The 21,305-nt window shown below is 42.1% G+C and overlaps 1 protein-coding gene across 8 annotated transcripts in view; it reads right to left on the bottom strand.

Annotated features, from left to right (window-relative positions):
* LOC309342067 (uncharacterized protein) overlaps window positions 1-21,305 on the bottom strand; it is a 223,481-nt gene that overhangs the window by 88,551 nt on the left and 113,625 nt on the right. For 7 of the 8 annotated variants that reach the window (XR_014156695.1, XM_081862106.1, XM_081862111.1 and 4 more), the window contains exon 5: window positions 19,634-19,756. The exons of the other annotated variant lie outside the window; for it this stretch is intronic. Coding sequence is in view for 6 of the 7 variants with exons in the window: in XM_081862106.1 (XP_081718232.1) it covers window positions 19,634-19,756 (123 nt within the window). In the remaining variant the exon portion in view is untranslated. The remainder of the gene's footprint in view (window positions 1-19,633; window positions 19,757-21,305) is intronic. 8 annotated transcript variants of the gene reach the window in all.

The following is a 21,305-nucleotide window of genomic DNA, read 5'->3' as shown; positions in this document are numbered from 1 at the left end:
CTCAGATGCAGTGCTAGGAATCACTTGCCAAATTCTAATCAAATCCTTCCCAGACATCCCAGACCATCATGTGATCCCTTAGCCTTTTGGGAAAGGGGGTGGGTTGCTCTGACTGCCCCCCTCCACACACACAATTTTCCAGAAAGGACAGGGGTTACTGGAGAGGGTAGCATTATATCAACTTTTAAATGAAAACACCTGCTTATCCTATTTGCTTTCCAAACATTCTCTGCTTTTTATTTCTCTTTCATTATCTCTTGCTCTCTTTTAACGCTGATATGCACTTAAAACCAACCTTGTAAAAATGAAAGGGGGGGGAAATGTAGGGGAACAGCTTGAAAAAAGACTTTGAAGAAAGGAGAGCCTTGGCTTTTTCTGGCCTCAATTAAAGGTTTCGACAAAGTTAATTGCTAATACCTTGCATGCAAAACTTGCCCATCTGAAGCCGATGCTGGAAACTGCTTCTGTTATTTTTAAAACCGGAAGATTGGCCTTTCTGCATTGCTTCCCTCAGCGTCGTACTCAAACGTGCTGTTGCATGGCGCTATACATGAGAAGTTTCACTTTTTTGTGCAAGCCAGCCATCTGCAAGCATTTCTGCATTAGCAGATGTTGTTTTGAGATGTAAATAATAAACAGAACATATTCCCATACTCCTCATACATTACACAAAGGTGGGTGAAGTTCCTACATCTAAATTTTAGTATTATTCTATCATGCCACTTCCCCTACATCTTTCGACCATATACAAAATTAGGAAATTCCGAAGGGATTTTGTGTTCTGTTGTGCACAGAGAAAGAGAGCCTGGGTCCCTCCAGAAGTTGCTGGGCTGTAGCCCCCAGCACCACTGGCCATGTTGGCTGGATCTGATGGAAGCTGGATTCAAACAACATCTGGAGTTCACAACTGCCAGTATAGCAGGTTTACATACCCCAGTGTTTCATCCATAAATTTACTATAATGGTTTGGCACCAGCTGCACTGAAATGAATGAAAACTCTCCTGGCAAAGCTTTTGGATGATCTGACAGCTCAAACTTCCTGCTCCTGAAGGACTAAAAAGCTTGGAATCTCCAAATCTGAATTATACACAACAAAAATGTAACCAAATGCCTTTAAAGTTTTGCGTTTTATTTCCCATCAAGTGTAGGAATCAATAATGCAATTAAAGGGAACAACAACAACATAAGAAGAAGTCGTCATCTATATATTGAATATTGTAATGTTACTTTTTCTTTTTGCTATATGCATTCATGTTTTATATGTTTATATTTACTGTATTTTTCTATTTTGAAAAACAAATTAAAAGTAAGCATAGGTAAACAGGAAATTCTATAATTTTATACCATAATTCCCCAAAATTGTATGTTATAGGGAGCAGCCCATTTTCCTGCTATTTTCTTACTGGTGATGTGTGGTGGGAGATTCCCATTGTGAAACTGTGTTAGATAACCCCCAATGAGCAACCAACTTTAGAAACTCTTAATATGTGTCTTAATCCAGAGCACCACCCTAACATATCAAATGAACACTGCCATCATTGTTAGTTCACTCATGAGTTGACAATCCTAATAACTGAAACCATAATTCTAAAACGGGGTTAGAAAATGAAAGTGAATGGTGGATATGTGCATTTTTCTTTGCAGATGGCACCAAGTAGTTTAAATTCACTTTATTAGAAATTTGATAGTGGCTTGCCTTAACAAACCAACAGAGACTGCCTTCTCTGGATCCTGCTTATAAACCATATGTTAGATTTGGAAACACTGCAGGTTCTAATTTAAACTAATCACTCAGTCTAAACAAGGATGAGAGAATAAGCCTGGATGCAAGGAAAGTAGTCTAAAGTATTGATACTGAGCAATAGAAACAGAACTGATAAGTAGCTAATATATTGCACAACCTCTGTTTTTGAAATGCATAATAGTGTTATGGGCATCCATTTGTTACAATAATGTGGTTCGCTCCAATCTTAAAGAGTGAGCTTCCAAACTGGTGTTCATAGGACCCTGGGAGTTCATGATGAAAGATTGGCATTGATAGACAAGTTATCCAGAAGAAAGCTTGCTCTTCGCTCTAAACTCTCCCCTGTGATGCTGAAATGCAAAGGAGCACTGGGCACATTCTAGGCTACAGTCAGTTTCTGCAGGGCACTAGCTAGGTCTAGTCAGTGACCTGTAGAAAATCAGAGCAGGCCACAGAAGACAGCCCAGAATAATCTGCAACATTTAGGCCATGGTTGACATAGAAGGTTTCCTCAGGAGACAAATGGCTCTGAGCTCAGGAAATTTGAAATCACTGGCCTACAGTTTCATGAGTCAAAACCAAGTGCTGTCAAATAAATGGTAAAAAGCAAAGCATCTGTATGATCAGCAAGTCTGACTGTGATACAAATGCCAGCATACCTAGCTAAAGAGTTTCAGAGCACTTTGGCAACAACAACAAAAGTCTCCCCAAATCAGGCAACATCTTATCATTGAGTAAACTGAGAGTTTAATTTTTTTAAAAAGAAAGGTAGGATGATTCATGAAGTGTGGAGGATGGTGATGTTCCCACATGGCTGTTCACAAACACCACCTCTCTTCCGCATGCTAGATAATAAAGAAACAAAAATAGCACGTCATTAACTGGAAAAGTGATCTTTTCCAGCACATCAGAGCTGTAAATAAAAACCCAACTGAACAAAAGCCACAGTGCAATCGCCTGCACTTGATTTGGCAGCAGATGTAAACTACTTCTCAATAAATTGGTAGCACTGATGCGATAAGAGCTATTTGGCTTTAGGGTGTTCAGTTTTTTGTTTTTACTTAGGAGGGCCAATTATCCCCCTGACCCAAAAACTAAGAGTCTGGGAGAAATTCCATTCAATTCACACTGAAAGCCAAATCTATCAAATTCACACTTTATGAAACAATAGGAGAATTGAAACAAAGTCATCCTTTGAAATTCACCACTTATCCAGATTTTGCAATCCAACCAACCAATGTTTACAAAAGTGTGTATACTAGGGGAAAGTGTGCATAAAAATCAACACCTTACATGGAAACACATAAAAATGTATTCCATTCGTGGCAAAATGTATTATGATAAATTCACACCAGAATGCTTAAGAATTTTCATAGAATCTTAGTGTTAGAAGGGACCCCAAGGGTCATCTAGTTCAGCTCGCTGCAATGAGGAATCTCAGCTAAAGTATCCATGACAGATGGTCATCCAGTCCCTGTTTATAAACCCCCAAGGAAGGAGAGTCCTCCCAAAGAAACTGGTTAAAAAGAAAGGAAGATCAAATTGCAGCAGAAATGTGGAGAACTAAATTTAAGATTGGAAAAATGAGAAATTAAGAGAACCAAAATGGACTTTCCAGAATTCACAGCATTCCAGTCTTTCCAGAAATTAAGAGAACCAAAATGGACTTTCCAGAATTCACAGCATTCCAGCCTTTCCAGAATTCCAGCCTTTCCAGAATTCACAGCATGGAAAGCAGCAGGCTCTCTAAATATTTTCCTAGGTCTATTGCCATTGCATGATGTCTTTGGGCCCAACGAGATGCTATGAGAAATATGTGGTTTCATTCCATGTTTCTCCTATGAGACCATGGTACACAGGTTGTTGTTGTTTAGTCATGTCCGACTCTTTGTGACCCCATGGACCAGAGCACGCCAGGCACTCCTGTCTTCCACTGCCTCCCGCAGTTTGGTCAAACTCATGTTCGTAGCTTTGAGAACACTGTCCAACCATCTCGTCCTCTGTCATCCCCTTCTCCTTGTGCCCTCCATCTTTCCCAACATCAGGGTCTTTTCCAGGGAGTCTTCTTTTCTCATGAGGTGGCCAACGTATTGGAGCCTGAGCTTCACGATCTGTCCTTCCAGTGAGCACTCAGGGCTGATTTCCTTCAGAATGGATAGGTTTGATCTTCTTGCAGTCCATGGGACTCTCAAGAGTCTCCTCCAGCACCATAAATTCAAAAGCATCAATTCTTCAGTGATCAGCCTTCTTTATGGTCCAGCTCTCACTTCCATACATCACTACTGGGAAAACCATAGCTTTAACTATACACAGGTAGAGGAGATTAAACGGCACCAATCAGTTTGTATTATTCTATGTATAGGTTTGTTTTATTTTGTGATCAATTTTGTGTGGTTTTGACATCTCACATGAACTGCTTAGAGACTACACATATTAAGCGGCATAAAAATTCCTAAATAAATTTAATAGTTGCTGCTATTCACTCTCTTGGAGACACTATTGTTGAGCTAAATAGTAGCTTGCCTGCTCCCCACCCTGCCCCTTGGGTGAACAACAGCTTTAGGGAGCGGAGATTTTCATCAGGACCTAATGCAGAAGAATGGATTAACCCGTGCCACTGTCCCAGTCCTGAATGAGCATGCCTGCACCTTTTATTTCATTTTTAAAAGCGGTGTGGAAATCTTGTGCATTTATCTATTTGGGTGCTGTCTTACAAACATGTGGGGATATATGAAGAGCACCCACCAGGGAGCGAGCCCTGGATAGCTTACATCTCCATGCTGTTCTTTTATTTAATTATTTTAATTAGATTTATATACTGCCCTTCATCAAAAGATCTCACGGCAGTCCAAATTGCAAGTTTTTACAAATGCAAGTCTTTGCTTTACACTGCTTGCTCCTTGAAACAATGGTCTAGCCATGGGAAACATGCTTGCTGTGTAAAGTATGGTCCAGCCATTTGATGCTCCTTCTAAAAAAGAGGTAAAGAACCCGCAACCTGAATTTCATCCAGCCCCACACTACAGGTACCACTTCAGCTTCCCTGCCATGTTGTGCTCACTCCTCTTAATTCCAAATTATTGATGAATCCCTTCCCCTCAACCTCAAATTAAGTCACCGCTCTTCAGTTTTCCAGCACAGCAAGCATGTCATCAAATGCAGCAAGCTCTCCTTTGAAGTGTTGCAGTAAGTAGTTTGATTTTGGCCGATACTCTGATTTTTGCAGTAAACAAACACACAAACTCAAGAAAGTGCCACAGTTATTTGTGAACTGGGACTTCAATATCTTGCTCTCAGCAAGACGTGACAGGTTTTTTTGGGGGGGAACGATGCTGGGGGTGCGGAGGAGGGAAGCAGAGGAAAATGTCTGATCTTTTGAAAACCTCTGCATTTCCACAGCAGCTAGACAGATGTGTTTTTGCCAAGCTCAGTGAGGGGCTTTCCTCAGTTCAGCAGCTTTCCTTCCCACCATGCAATGGCACAGTAGGCAGGCCACACAACAGAGGGAGGCTCATGCAAATACCTTCGTAATGCAAGCTAACATGCCCTATTTCACAGATCTGCTTTGCAGATTACTATCTACGTCGAAGAAAAACATAATGTGTGCATTGCATGCGTGTGTGGCAATGGACCACTTTCTTTGACACACATTCAGGGATCAGGGAGATTCTGGTTCATGGCTGTGAAGGATGAGACACTTGTTCTGGCATGCAGGTTGCATGACATGAAAGCCAGTTCTTATGGCGAAGTAAAAGAACCCAACAGAGCCCCCTGTAAATACGGTAGGTTCGGCAGGTAATAGCAACCTTTATTCTCAATGTTCAACGTCAACAGAAGCAGTGTCCACACTCGTATCCTACTCAATGGTGCTCCCAAGATTGAGGACCATCTCGCCAATGTGAACTTCTCTGCACACGCTCAGATTACCGTTGGAGACTCTCTTGGCTAGGTGCAGAGACATTGCTAAGTACTTAACAAAAATGGGCATGAACCAATAGGCACAAATTTGCACATGTGTGGATGCAAATTTAGACTGTGAAGGCCACAAATAACAGATCTGGATATTCTGCAAAAGAGGAAGGGTATCTTTTTATACGCGACGGCGGCAGCAAGAGTTCTGATCGCGGCAAAATGGAAGAGTAATGAAATCCCCTCTATACAAGATTGGATCCAAAAGCTGACAGAATATGCCGAATTAGACAGTCTATCAGAAAAAATAAAGAATAAATCAAAACAGGAATTTGTTTCAAAATGGGAGGTTTTCAAAGAATATTTGAAAAATAAATATAGTAGTTTAAATTCTGTTGCAGCATTCGAGGAACTTCAGTAATAGTTGCAAGGTAGATATAAGAAATTAGATATATTAAGAAAAAGTTTAATTATGATAAAAGTGTATTGGCAATAAGTAATATGAAATCAAAATATGGAATAGACGGGAGGTTGGGTCTTTAGTGTTAAGACCAATATATGTTTTACTGTTTGTTAAGAAAATTATGTGTCTATAGTTATTCCTGTGTGTAATTTGGTATTTGTGTTTTTTCTTGCTGTATCAATAATAATAATAATAATAAATTAGAATGTAAAGGCCACAGAAGGAAGACAACTGAAACTACAATAACCCACAAACCATATGGCATGGTGTGTAGCTTGCCCTGATTTTAAACTACTACCTTCATTGTTACGGGTTGGGGGCTGAATTATATGATCTCTTGGAGTTCCCCAAACATGTGCTTCTGGCTATAAAAACAGGGATCTGGAGAAGAGATCTGCTAAATGGTTAAACCAATTGTTGTTGTTTGTTTGTTTGTTTATTGCCCTGTTTACTGCCCAGCTTTGGGGCTTCCAATGGGCATCTGGTTGGACACTGAGAACAGGTTTTTTTTAAGTGTTGGTGTTGTTTGAATCACATTCTCATTCATATCCTACACTGTGTGATAACCACAATGCAGAATTTAATATTGTCTTGTGATGCCTCTACCAAGAACTTGCATGCCTGTACAGATGATTCATCTGTAGTTTAGAATATGCTGATTTTTATTAATACATTGGCAGAGAAAAATAAACTCTAATTTATACATTCAGAATTGCCCATTAGCTGCTGGGCTGTCTTTTTAGAAACAACGTCCCAAATGGTTGAGATTCGCAAAGTATGAGTGGCTGGAGTAGGAATACAATGGTATTAATTCAAAGTCAAGTAGTAGAGAATAGCAGCCATGAAAACCCTTCCCAGCACATTTCCTCTCTTTCAAAATGAATATCCATTTATTCTTGACAACTGCAAAGTGTATTCCTATAATTGCAGAGATAATAGCCCAGCTGATTACATCCATTTGTCAATGGTAACAACTCTCCTTTCCTTTTTTTTTCCCCCCAAACAAACAAATTATTGCCACTTAGGAAAGTGGAAACGTTGACATTCTCCATAACTCGCATTCAAAAACAATTCGTACGTGTACAAAATGGCTGGTATAATTGTTATGGAAATCTATCGGAGCTTTCCAGTACAGGAAGTGCTGTTCATTTAATTAAGAAAAAATATATAAACACTCTGCTCAGTCTGAAGGACAAACAATCCCAGCTGGACACAGTTGCAAAAACGGTGACGGTAAACCATGAAGGCATGGGTAGGCAAAGTAAGGCCTGGGGGCCGGATCCCGTCCAATCGCCTTCTAAACGGTCGTGTTTTTACGTGAGTGGAATGTGTCCTTTTATTTAAAATGCACCTCTGGGTTATTTGTGGGGCATAGTAATTTGTTTATTTTTTCCCTTCAAAATATAGTCAGGCCCCCAACAAGGTCTGAGGGACAGTGAACTAGCCCCCTGCTGAAAAATTTGCTGACCCCTGCACCAAGGTTTCATATGCCAATTCAGTGGAGTGGGGGTGCTATCTCCAGGGGGTCAAAAGAAGAAAAAAATTCTGAAGGAAACAGTGGATGTATGATTTTTGTGGTTCATGTCAAATCCCACAGGGCCCTTGTTTCTTGTGACAGAACGTTCCACCAGGCCGGGGCCACGGCCAGAAAGGCCTTGGCCCTGGTCGAGGCCAGTCTAATCTCCTTGAGGCTCAGGAGATTAGCTTAACTGTTTATCAATAGGCTTCCTCCAATGACAAGTGAACAATTATAACATAAAATTCAGGACTAATGATGACATTCCTGAACGAAAGACTACATTGTGAGGAATTTGACTCGTGGTGCATTTACCTTAGTTTGCCATGATTTGAGGGCAATCGATGCAGAACTACAATCTCACATTGCTACATCAAATGACTGTTATTCAGTTCAGTTTCATGAGTACTATGATTTAGCAGAGCTGACAAAGGGCAGGAAAGGTTTCTCCAGCATGCTAACAGAGTAAATTAAGTGGACAACATAGCTCCACATGAGAGAGAAACTGACAAAAACTGGTTGAACGACCTTCCTGGTTTTAACTTGTAGGTTTTAATGTTCAACTGTTTTACCATCACATACGTAAAAGCCACCTTGAGAACACGGTTGAAAGGCGAGGTAGAAGTTTTTTAAAAAATAAAATAAAATAACAGAATGGAGGCTTTCTTTGAAATCCATGCACTGATAGAAGATAAGCTTACCTCACAATGCACCATTCATCTTAGCCGTAGTCTTTTAATTATTCAGTGCTAATCAATATGTGTTTCAACCCTTTTAATTGTGAGTCATTAATGGCATTTATTTACATCTATTCACAGGCTGAAAAGGTACCTTCTCAATTTAACAGTTTGCCATTGCCATTCTAAATTTCAAGAAACAGTGTACTTTGGGTAAATTCAGACGGTCGTGAATTGAGTTGTGGCTACTTATACAAATTCACTGCTTATACAAAAATCCCACAATGTTAATAACTCATATGACCTAGATGCAGGTACTCTCTTCCCTACTGCAAACATAGCGGTATGCCTGGCCCCGTGTGAAAGTGAAAACTTTGGTATGAAATTACTTTGAATACAACTCTGCCCACACTCCCCAGGATCCCATCGTAAGTGCTAAGTCTTCCTTAATGGATATAACAATCCAGCACTTCCAACACAGTTATAGCTTTATCAGGAAGTACAGAACCCAAGACAAGTGTTGGAAATGCTCATTATCATTTGCATTGCAATGCGGATGAAAAGTTCCTCATGCATTCACCTCTTTCTCGCTAGAGCAAAGCTTACGATAATATAGGAGAACAATCTCCTCCAAATTGCCATGGGCACCGCAGCCGGGGCATTACGACAGAAGTCAAGACATGCTCCATAAATGCAATCTGACTCTTCCTTGAACTTAGTCGAGTTAATTGAAGTTGATAACCAAATAAGTGGCTTGAACACTAAAATGGTGAAACCCTCAAACAGTCTCTGCTGAAGAGTTGTGGGACAAAGAATGTCAGGACTGCATTATACAGTGGTACCTCTGGTTAAGTACTTAATTCGTTCCAGAGCTCTGTTCTTAACCTGAAGCTGTTCTTAACCTGAAGCACCACTTTAGCTAATGGGGCCTCCTGCTGCTGCCGTGCCGCCAGACCATGATTTCTGTTCTCATCCTGAAGCAAAGTTCTTAACCTGAAGCACTATTTCTGGGTTAGCGGATTCTGTAACCTGAAGCGTATGTAACCCGAGGTACCACTGTATATGAGAATAAGCAGGAAAGAGCAGCTTCAGAGGGTCACTCACATGTCTGTTTTACTGTCGTTCTTATAACATGCAAAGCAGCCCTGGCATACTTTGATTCCACATCTCTTTGCTGAAAACTATTCCAGCATTTGACCCCCTTACTGTTAAAGCGCCTTTTCTGATTTTCAACCTCTATTGATTAATAGGCAATTTGTAGCTACTTGTTCCCAGAGCTACCTTCAATCCAAATTGCTGCACATATTAAGCTTTAAATGCACAGCTCTGAGAAGAGGGTCAAACTTTACTATCCAGAGGAAGTAAAAGTTGCAACAAGGCTCCAATTCTACCTCCACTGTTGGAGACAGTATACTTCTGGATACTAGTTGCTGGAAACCGCAGGTTGGGAGAGTGCTGTTGTGTTCGGGTCCTGCTTGCCAGTTTCCCATGGGCATCTGGTTGGCTACTGTGGGAACAAAATGCTGGACTAGATGGGACACTGGCAAGATTGAGCTGGGCAATTCTTAAGTCCTCATGGGTACTTTAAAATTGACATTCATGGATCAGCTGCCCATTCTCTAGACCAGGCATGGCCAAACTTGGCCCTCCAGATGTGTTGGGACTACAACTCCCATCACCCTAGCTAACAGGACCAGTGGTCAGGGAAGATGGGCATTGTAGTCCCAAAACATATGGATGGCCAAGTTTGGCCATGCCCGCCCTAGATCAAGCTTCCTCAGCCTTGGCCCTCCAGATGTTTTTGAGACTACAATTCCCATCGTCCCTGACCACTGGTCCTGCTAGCTAGGGATCATGGGAGTTGTAGGCCAAAAACATCTGGAGGGCCGAGGTTGAGGAAGCCTGCCCTAGATGATCAGTCATCAAATAAAGCGCGCAGGAAATTATTTGACACTTGAAGACTTCCAGAACTCTGCAGACACAATCCAGTAAGACTTCAATGTAATTAAGACATGGCTTTTTAAATGGGTTTATGTATGTTCCAGTTTTGCAGACAGGAAACTGAAGCCAAGTGATCATGAAGATGAGTGGCTATATCAGTGATTTGATGCATGGCTGACCTTTTGAACTCACAATTCCAGGGTCAAATCCCAACACAGTAAGTGAAACCACATTGGCTCTCATGCCCTTCATTGGAAAATCTATAATATGCTCATTTCAAGAAGTAAATAATGTATGACTAAAATGCTAATCATAGTACTTAGCACATATGGTCAACACAGAGCATCATTTAAGTAGAGTTGTGTCATATTTTCCAGTTTTGATTTGCAAGTAGAAACAAGCAGATTCGGTGGAATTCTCTCTCTCCCCCCCCCCCCCAAGAACAAAAAAGACTGTATAAAATGTTAACGTAATTCCAATCTTGTTTGGCACTATTATTTCCCCTGGTTGTATCATCTTCTCATTTCTGGTTCAGCAATGCAAGCGGATCCTATCCCATCATTGAACACAGGGAATGGAATCATGGGGATGGCTCAGTTGGTTAGAGTGTGGTGCTGATAATGCCAAGGTTGCGGGTTCGATCCCTGTATGGGACATCTGCGTATTCCTGCATTGCAGGGGGTTGGACTAGATGATCCTCAGGGTCCCTTCCAATTCTATGATTCTATTCTATGTTACTGTCCTACATAGCCAATCAGATTTAGCTATGTCACGGGTGTCAAACACAAGGCCCGCGGGCCGAATGCGGCCCGCCAGACCTCGTCATGTGGCCCGTGTAGCCGCCACCGGCCGCCAGCCTTCACCTTTTATTCTCGATTTTTATTTTTTTTTTACACAAGAAAGCCCCCTCTTCAGCACATGTGCGGCAGCCTACAAGCCAGAGAACGTCTGCCCTCTAGCGGCGCCGTGGCCCCCGATGAATTTGAGTTTGACACCCCCGAGCTATGTGATGAGTTCAACGTGGGCTAGTGAGAATGAGCAACATTTAAATGAATAACTGAACATTTTCACCGCAAGAATTGAAAAAAGTATTTTTCAGCATAGCCAAAATATTCATGAAAAATTGTCAGTAGTTGCAGCTCAGCTCATCATCTTCCACTGAAAATCTTGGAAATTTGGAAAGGAATGGCAAGTATCAGTTTAAAGACAATAATAATAATAATCAAGATGTGATTATTCGACACATGGCCATTACATTTTTCAGTACTCGTTAAGACTTAGTGCTTAGTTTTACAGAGAATGAAATAGTCTCAAATGTTACATGTTTTAGAAACTGGATACTTGCCAAATGCTTTGATGATTAAAAAAAAAATCTTAAGAATGTCTGCAGATCAAATTACAAGGATACAAGTATTACACTAATCAGTAAAACAAAAGACTGCTTTCATCAACAAGTGATCACAGGCTGTCACTCGTCTCTGACTTCAGGAGATTTGATGGAAGAAAACTTGATGATATAAATTAGAAATGACAGTCCACTGAAGGGAGTTAACATAGGGGTCACGAACTATTTAACTAATTTCTGAAGCTTATCAATGTGAAGAGACATATCTATTTTCAGCCTGCGTTGCTCACTCAAGAAACCAGAATGTGGGATAAACTGGTACCTTGAACTCTTTAAATTTTATTAATTTCACCCCGCAAAGAAAATGACAGGGTCCTCCCCCATGGTGTAAATTAGCTACGTGAATAAATTTGTCCTACGGGTACAACCCTACACACACCAATTTGAGGCTTGCTTCCGTTTTGAAGAAGCTGTAAATAGGACTGGGCTATAAATATAATTTGTACACTTTTTGCCATAAGGTGCCACTTGCAGTCATTTCATAATGGAGATGCATGCATGTAAAACTAGTTGATTAAAAAGGAACGGTGAAAGAAGAAGACTGTCACCTGTGACAGATTTTCGAAAAAAACGGCGGGGGGGGGGAGAGGAAACAACAAGCTTGCAGAACCTGTGCTGCTTCACAACACACAAAAATGTCGTTCTCTTCTATCTGGTGCAGAGCTCTCTCAAGGGTACTGTAAGAAGTCATGACACGGTAGAGAAAACCCATCATGTGGATCGAGAAAGAAAGAAATGAGAGTAAGTGACTGGGTCTCCCCCTGGCATCTGATTTGCTACTGTGATAACAAGATGCTTGATTATGATGGGCTTTGGGCCTGATCCTGCAGCGCTCTTCTCAGATTCTGATGAGCCTCGCGGTACACAAATGTGATTTGTTGTTGTTTAGTCATTTAGTCGTGTCCGACTCTTTGTAACCCCATGTGATAAAAGCTTTCATTTCACAGGGGACAAGAGTGGTGTTCTCTAGCAGACATAAAGTTTAGCCTAGAAAATGGAAACCTGAGACGAAGCTCCAAGTCAGGGGTAGGCAACCTAAGGCCCGGGGGCCAGATCCGGCCCAATCGCCAGCATGTTTTTACATGAGTAGAATGTGTGCTTTTATTTAAGATGCATCTCTGGGTTATTAGAGGGGCCTGCCTGGTGTTTTTACATGAGTAGAATGTGTGCTTTTATTTAAAATGCATCTCTGGGTTATTTGTGGGGCATAGGAATTTGTTCATACTTTTTTTCCAAAATATAGTCCGGCCCACCATATGGTCTGAGGGACAGTGGACTGCCCCCCTGCTGAAAAAAGGTTGCTGACCCCTGCTCCAAGTGAACCTTGGCCAATGACAAGGTGAGGAATTCAACCTAGCACTAGGGCAGTTGTTCCAACAGTGCAAGCTTTGCCGCCCATCTCCTCTTCCCTGAACTGTTCTGGGGTTTCTCACAACCCCCTGACTCAATTTTGGAGGTGGAGCATGCAGAGGGAGAAGAAGTGGGGAAAGCCCTGTTGTGCTAGTGGAAGTCTTTGCATGGTCTTCTGCTAGTGGGACATTAGTGGAATTCCACCCAAGAACTGCAAAACACACTACTGTATTCACTAAAAAATAAAAAGCTATGTGGGTGATAAATAAGACTTGCTTCCCCTGAAATGAGCAAAAAATTCCCGATAAACTACTAATGCTTCCATTCAAACTCATGGTGACTCCATGTGGCTGGATTTACCACAACATTAAATAAGGCAGGAGCAGAAATATCTCTGAAATGGAACAGATCTTTATTGTTAGCAGACACAAGAAGTCACAAAGAACTTGCAGGGTGATCCATCCCATGCCATTGTTCCCAACTTCTGTTAGTCACAATGGCTGATGGAGAACCTAGACATTATGTTTCTCTTGCACCTTGGTCAGTTTGCTAATAGACATGGACAGATCTATCCTTCATTGATTTGTGTACCCTTCTTTGAACCCAGCTGCTTTAGGGGCCTTCTCATTAACCCATTGCAATGAATGAAATCTAGCCAAGGGTTGAACAGATAACCATTTCCCTCCCTTTGCCTGTACAGAGGTATTGAACATGCTGGGTATGGCTGATGGGAGTTGTACTGCAACAACATCTAGAGAGGACCATGTTCCTGCCTTAACTGTACACCTATATCATTTTGAAAGTGACCTATTATAATAAGAGAAGCCTCCAAATCCAAGCAATTAGTACTAAATAACTGCCCAGTAAAGCCTATGATAATATATCTGAGCCAAAAAGTGAAGCTTTATTTAACACTCACTTTAACTAACAAAAGCCTTTGTTTGGTAGAAAACCTGAATCCAATTTTACAAAGTTTGTCATATATATGTTTTTACATTCTGTGTGACTAAGAAGTGAGATATGGGAGATAAAACTGTCATAACACAGCAGATGCAGAATTACACTTTGAAAAGCTAATCAATCCACTCCCCTCCGGCGTTTTTATTTAGCTGTGCGCTACTTCACTAAACAGGAATTTACTTCACATCTGGAATTTACTTCCAGCTGTGAGGACTGCCCATTCCAGTGCAGTGAGATAATCTAAAAGTTGTCTGCTATAATTAAACTAGATTACAGAAAAGGTTCTCAAACTGTCATAGCAGGCTTCCCCAAGTTGATGGAAGTGTCAAAATCTCAACAAGTGTAAGTGTAAGCACTGATTTTAAAAAACCGAAGGACCACGGGGAAGCTGCCAAAAAGCACTTACAATCCTATACATTGATAGTATATAGCAGCTTTAAGGATGATAGGATAGCCCCAGTATTTAGACAGAGAGCAGCTGTGTGAAAAACCCTGATTGTAAATAAAGTTACAGGGCTGAGAAATGGAAATAAAAAATAGTAATGTCCCTGATTAGAACAGGGGTTGGGAATCAGCTCAAGGGCCACATTTCTTTGTGAACAACTTTCGGAGGACCTCATGCCAGTGGTAGGTGAGGCCAGAGGCAAAAATCATCACGGCCAGAGGGAAAACTGGGTAGAGCAACATATGTCACTCTCACTTTTGTACCATATGTTGTATTTGCAGCATAAGGTTTTTCTAGATACCCCACCTCCCAATTTTCCACTCAAGCAAGCAAGAGGCATTGCTTCAGGTCAAGGATACATCCCAGATAGGCAGTATCACTCAAGGAAGGCACAGAACAAGGCCTGTGAGGAGTGTGGCCTAAAGAGGCCTGAGGGCCAGAGAGAGAGAAAAAAAGATCTAGAACACCGCATGTGCTCCCCTGGCCTCAGTTTCCTCAACCCTAGATAAAAAAGATAGCTTCTGTACTCCAGGGAATGCTGGCTTAGCACTATTTCCTCTTTGGCGATCACTCGTAGCTGAGTAAGATTGTCTTCCATGAACATGATTTTAACAGTGAATCTGTAAGTGGCTGTGGAGGCCAATTCTGGATCCACACATCCTTCCACAGTGGGAACATAGGTTTCCAGGCAGGAGTTGAATCATGGTGAGGGTTTGCAAAGTGTGCCTTCCTCTTAGCACATTTCTCCCTTGAGTCCTGAGTTCGAGCATCTTCAAGGTCCATAACACCTTTGGTAAAGGCTGTTCTCAAATTGGAGCACTCACAGGCCAGTGTTTCCCAAATGTCGGTGTTTATACTACATTTTTTTTCCAGATTTGCCTTGAGAGAGTCTTTGAACCTCTTTTGTTGACCACCAGCATTACGCTTGCCATTTTTAAGTTCGGAATAGAGTAGTTGCTTTGGAAGACGATCATCAGGCATCTGAACAACATGACTAATCCAACAAAGTTGATATTGAAGAATCATTGCTTCAACACTGGTGATCTTTGCTTCTTCCAGTACACTGGCATTAGGTCGCCTGTCTTCCCAAGTGATGTGTAAAATTTTTCAGAGACACCATTGATGGGATCTTCCAAGGAGTTGGAGATGGCTTTTATAAGTGGTCCATGTTTAGCACTGTTTATATGGTGACTGGCTGCAGCTCTCCAGGATCTTAGGCAGTGAATTCTCCAAGCCCTACCTGGAGATGTGAGAGACTGAAAGTGGGACCTCCTGCATGCAAAGCAAATGTTCCACTGAGTTATGTCCTGTCCTGTCTGGGGAATGGGCAAATATTGGAACATACTGTTGAAGGTCCCCTTTGTTAACCAATGGTTCCCACAATCCTCTGGCACCATTAGCTCATGCTTTGCTAGTGCTCAATATGGTGGGATTGTACATTTTTGCGGGAACCAGACGCTCATCTCTAGATGATCCAAATAACTGCTCCTCTGCTTGAACCCTCAAAAGCAGCGAACTGCCATCCTAGGCTGATACTAACCGCCACTGATCTCTCTTCTCGACAAATCCTTGGTGTAACAATAAGTAGTGCCATGACAGATAAATCTTTGCATTCAGAAAAATAATGGGTTTCTGGAAGACTTATGGATTGACTCAGTTTAGTGAGCTAGAAAGCCTTAAGTGTTTATTAGTATAATGATGGATAGGAATCACAGTGGCACTCATGCATTGTAACAGCATCAAGCCAACATCGACCGCACTAACAGCATGTAAAGCTAACAAGACTTCTAGCTGACTTTCCCTATTTCTGGATGTGTGAATTATCTAAGCCAATCAAAAGAAAACCACACGAGAACTGAATGGAAAACCTCAATTAAAAAGAAGGCTTGCAAGAGCAGCTGGTAGCTTTCTGGGGAAGTTAACTCATCAGCTTTTCTGAGTGGGATGGAGAAGTGTGGGGTACATTTAATTGCAACAAATATTTATAGTGGAGTACACCCAACGCGTTAAAATACTGGGAGGCAAAAGAGGATTTTTGAGTGAAATCCTAACTCAAGACGAAGCTTGATGTTTTGTGCAACTAAAGGGAAATTGCTGTATGGAAAATATCTGTGATAACCATTTTAAAAAACGTTTTTCGCAAACAGGAGTGCTCTTATCCAGGAGACCGGAAGCTATGCATCAGGGACAGGTCACATGGTACCCTCCTGAAGTTGCTGGACCCGAGCTCATATCAGTCCCAGTCAGCATGAGCCAAGGGACAAGGAAGAGGAGAGCTGCAGTCCAACATTGTGAGGGCACTATGTTGGCTACCATTTCTATGATGAGCAACTCCATTAAGGGGAAAGAAGCCTCTTGGCAATGGAGGCCAGGCAAGCAAGCAAACAGTTTAAAATCACCCATCCAGTAAACTTATGCAGGAGACAATGCAGATTAAAGCAAACCGAGACACATGCACCATCTCTTAAGGCCCCCATGAATGGCCTGATACCACACCGGTGGAATTAAAGGATACTTTATTCTTCCCTGACCAAGCATATGCTGCCAGAGTTGCAAATGGCATATTGTGGAACAGTGTATAAGCTTACTCATTGTAACTATGCTTGAATAAAAATCAGGCCAGTCATTTTTAGGAGAGGGATGTGGAATTTGTGGACCTCCAGATGTTGTTGGACTCTAGCTCCCATCATCCCTGACCACTGGCCATGTTGGCAGAGGCTGATGGGAGCTGGGAGTATATCATTATATAATCTAGAAACAAGGTGTTGGAAGTCATCAACCCTCTGCAGCGCAGGAATCTTTTGCCCAACATGGGGTTTGAACCCACAATCCTGCGTTTAAGAGTCTCGTGCTCTACCAATTGAACTATCCCAGCTTCTATAATGTTTTGAACTGTTTTTAGAATGGTGATGGTGATGGTGGATTTGCCACCATGGGCTCCATTGGGAGGAATTATAGAATCATAGAATCTTAGAGTTGCAATGCAGGAATCTCAGCTAAAGCATCCATGACAGGGTGGGATATAAATTGGATGGATGCATGGACAAATAAATAAGGAAAACATCTGGAGGGCCCCAGGTTCACCATCCATGTCATAAGAGCACAGCCTTTATGGGCCAAATTATTGCTCAAGTTTCAAAATTCAAAATCAGAGAAACTTACAGATTGACCATATCTCTTTCCCATATCGGATCAGGCCACTCATGCTTTGTCCAGCAACTGGCAAATACTCTTGCCATCTAGGGCCAGATCCACTCTTTTTCTTTCTTGAAGCCAGAAATATGGGTGGGTGTTGTTTAGTCGTTTAGTTGTGTCCGACTCTTTGTGACCCCATGGACCAGAGCACGCCAGGCACTCCTGTCTTCCACTGCCTCCCGCAGTTTGGTCAGACTCATGTTTGTAGCTTCGAGAACACTGTCCAACCATCTTGTCCTCTGTCATCCCCTTCTTCTTGTACCCTCAATCTTTCCCAACATCAGGGTCTTTTCCAGGGAGTCTTCTTTTCTCATGAGGTGGCCAACGTATTGGAGCCTGAGCTTCACGATCTGTCCTTCCAGTGAGCATTCAGGGCTGATTTCCTTAAAAATGGATAGGTTTGATCTTCTTGCAGTCCATGGGACTCTCAAGAGTCTCCTCCAGCACCATAATTCAAAAGCATCAATTCTTCGGCGATCAGGTGGGTAGCAGAGATTAATTGGCCAACAGAACCTCACGTGAAAGTGAGGTGCAAGTCACAAGGGTGATCACTCTCGGAACTCGATGTAGTATCATTATAAAATTTGATCACTAATACAGCAGCCTCAACCATATCTGGAGATGTTAAAATTGTGAACACTCTATGTATATATGCCCTGAAACAAGACATTTCACACCTCTAAACTATATTGATATAAAAGATTGCTAGGGTGATTCACAGGCATGTTAGACCAAAGGTCCTTTATATGGTTGACATTAAAAGGAATATCTACATTTGGAAAAGATATGAGTTGCCAAAGGCTAACATAGAGAGCATCTGCTAAGAACAGTAATGCCTCAGGATCCTTACCTTCTACTATGTCAATTGCAGACTCTAATTCAGCCCAAATTCAGTGTCTGAATAAAAGAGTAGCTGCAGGCAAAATAAAGATTGCAAACGAGAACCAGTTCATTTCAGATATAGCAGGCTATTTGATTGAGAAAGATTTGCTAGCTTCTGAAAACACACACAAAACCTAATCAGGTCAACCCTCCCCATAACAGCCTCGCCTGAAAATCTTATCATCATCATCAGGGAGAAGAAAGAGAAATGAAGCTGGGTTGTAGATAAAACTGGATTGAAAAACTTTCACAGGGCCAAGGAAGTCCTGAGAAAGTAGAGGCAGTTTCAAAGACTTTCAGGATTTCTTAAATTTGGGAGAGGAGATTTGCCCACTTTAAAAAAGGAGTGGCTGAGGGTTATAGTCCACTGTGATTTAAATTGGCACAAGAAAGGTAACAGAGATGGTGCCTGGCTAAGTATTTCATGGGAAGGAATTCAACAACACTGAAGACCTCCTGATACAATGGTATCACCTCACCTGAAGCATGCAGTGTGTATGTTATTTCTAAAATATCAGATTTATGATGGTGATGGTGATATGTTCTCTGTAGGGAAGAGGAAACTGTGGCCCACCCAGTGATGTTGGACTACAACTGCCATTATCTCTTACCATCAGCCATGCTGGGTATGGATGATGGGAGTTGTAGTCCAGCAACATCTGGAGGGCAACATGTTCCCCATCCCTGTTCTGTGTGTTCTGATCAACAAACCTAATTTTTGCTTGGAGAAATCTTTACGCAATCTGTGCTGTTATATCTCGCCTCATGCTATTGATTTGATCTTCTCAGTCAAGCTACTGTAGAGGCACTGATAACAGAAACTCCAGAATGCGATAATCATTGTCATTATATTTTATTTGAGAAGTGTCTACAATTGACGAGGCACTGTTCAATGTATATAAGACAAATCCATGCCAGCAGGCTTCCAGAGTCAAAATGGAACATGGAAGAACCCATTCAAATTATACTCAGATTTTTCTTTTTGAATAGATATCCTTTACAACTGCAGCTTCATAATCAAGACATAAGCATTCTCAAAACAACAGTTTGCACAAATATCTTTCATTTGATTTCCAGACAACTAACACTATTTTTCCACTTCAGTAAACTGCTGATTAAACAAGAGACAGTGAATGGATTGTTACCTTCACAAGATGTCCGGTCTTCTCTCAGTTTCTGGCCAGCTGGACATTTGCAGTAGTAGCTGCCAATCATATTGCAACATTGGCCCTGACATCCTCCATTGGCAATGGCACATTCATTGACATCTGTGGTGAGAAGCATTTTTATGAAGGTGAACACAGAAAACAGCATGTACAACATTTACGGTTAGGGTTAGCTATGTTTATTTGCCTTGCACCAGAAGTGTTATCAAAGCAGCTAGCAAATCCAAAGGAGGTCTCCCTCGCTGCTATTATCCTCAGAACAACCCTGTGAGGTAGGTTAGGCTGATTGGCTCAAGGTAACCAAGTGAGCTGAGTTGGGATTTGAACACAGGTCTGCCCTGTCCTAGCCCAGCACTCTGACTTCCATAATCACACAGACTCTCACTTCCTCCACCTCATGCAGACCCACACAACTTGTCACCAACCAAAACAAATCATAAATCACTAATAAAGCAGGGTGACCACCAGCAGCTGAATCACCTTCCTGTTTTGGCATGTCTGCATGGAGTTATCATAAATGGGTGGGCATGTTAAGTACCTGCCAGGCCGCCATTTACAGCTGGTGGGGTGCATCTGAGTGGGTGGGTCATGCAGACCTTTCTTACTGTTGTGCCTCCAGGTAAGGTAAAGGGACCCCTGACCATTAGGTCCAGTCATGGCCGACTCTGGGGTTGTGGCGCTCATCTCGCTTTATTGGCCGAGGGAGCCGGCGTACAGCTTCCAAGTCATGTGGCCAGCATGACTAAGCTGCTTCTGGCGAACCAGAGCAGCGCACGGAAACGGCGGTTACCTTCCCACCGGAGTGATACCTATTTATCTACTTGCACTTTGACGTGCTTTCGAACTGCTAGGTTGGCAGGAGCAGGGACCGAGAAACGGGAGCTCACCCCATCACGGGGATTCAAACCGCGACCTTCTGATCAGCAAGTCCTAGGTTCTGTGGTTTAACCCACAGCACCACCCGCGTCCCTGTGCCTCCAGGTACAGGATCATATTCTAACACAGAGGAGCAGCTGTCAACTGGTTGTGCCATCCCAACGTTCAGATTGGACTGATGAAAAAGTGCCCCTGGCCCCTCTTTGCAGGCTGCAGTGTAATGTTTTGTGGCTCTGTTCTGCAGTTAAAGGCCAGGGTTCTGACTCACAGCTGCTGAAAGCCTCTCTCACCAGAATCCATTCTGCATATCCATTGTCGCTCAAGGTTGCAACCAATCTCTCCTCTTGAAAAATGCCTTGACATGTAACAAGTTTACCAAGCTGGATCTTAACAAATATTCAATGTTGCTCAGACATTCAAGCCATTTCTACTGACACCGCAGACGTTTCAGAAAATAAACGGGTTGACTTGTGTGTCTAAGAGCAACGCCCAGAAATAAATTTTCCAGCTGCGGCATTCAAGGCAGAAAGTTTTCAAAACTACTCGATGGTAAAGATCAGAACCCTGCAGCTTTGAAAACCAAAGCAAAAGTGTTTAACTTAACGATTTCTCATTCCAAAGTCTACAATATTTTGTACAGATAAAGGAACAATATTGACAGAGACGCTCACCGGCTGCAGCCTTTCAAACGGGAATTGATCCGGGACCTGACTCTAATGACCTTCTTACACAATTATCAAGCACCCCTGGGTCTTACCTAGACTATAGTTCAGTA

The sequence above is a fragment of the Podarcis erhardii genome (assembly GCF_964252035.2).
Source record: "Podarcis erhardii genome assembly, chromosome: 5".
Lineage (NCBI taxonomy): Eukaryota > Metazoa > Chordata > Lepidosauria > Squamata > Lacertidae > Podarcis > Podarcis erhardii.
This window is presented reverse-complemented; position numbering and strand designations above follow the sequence as displayed.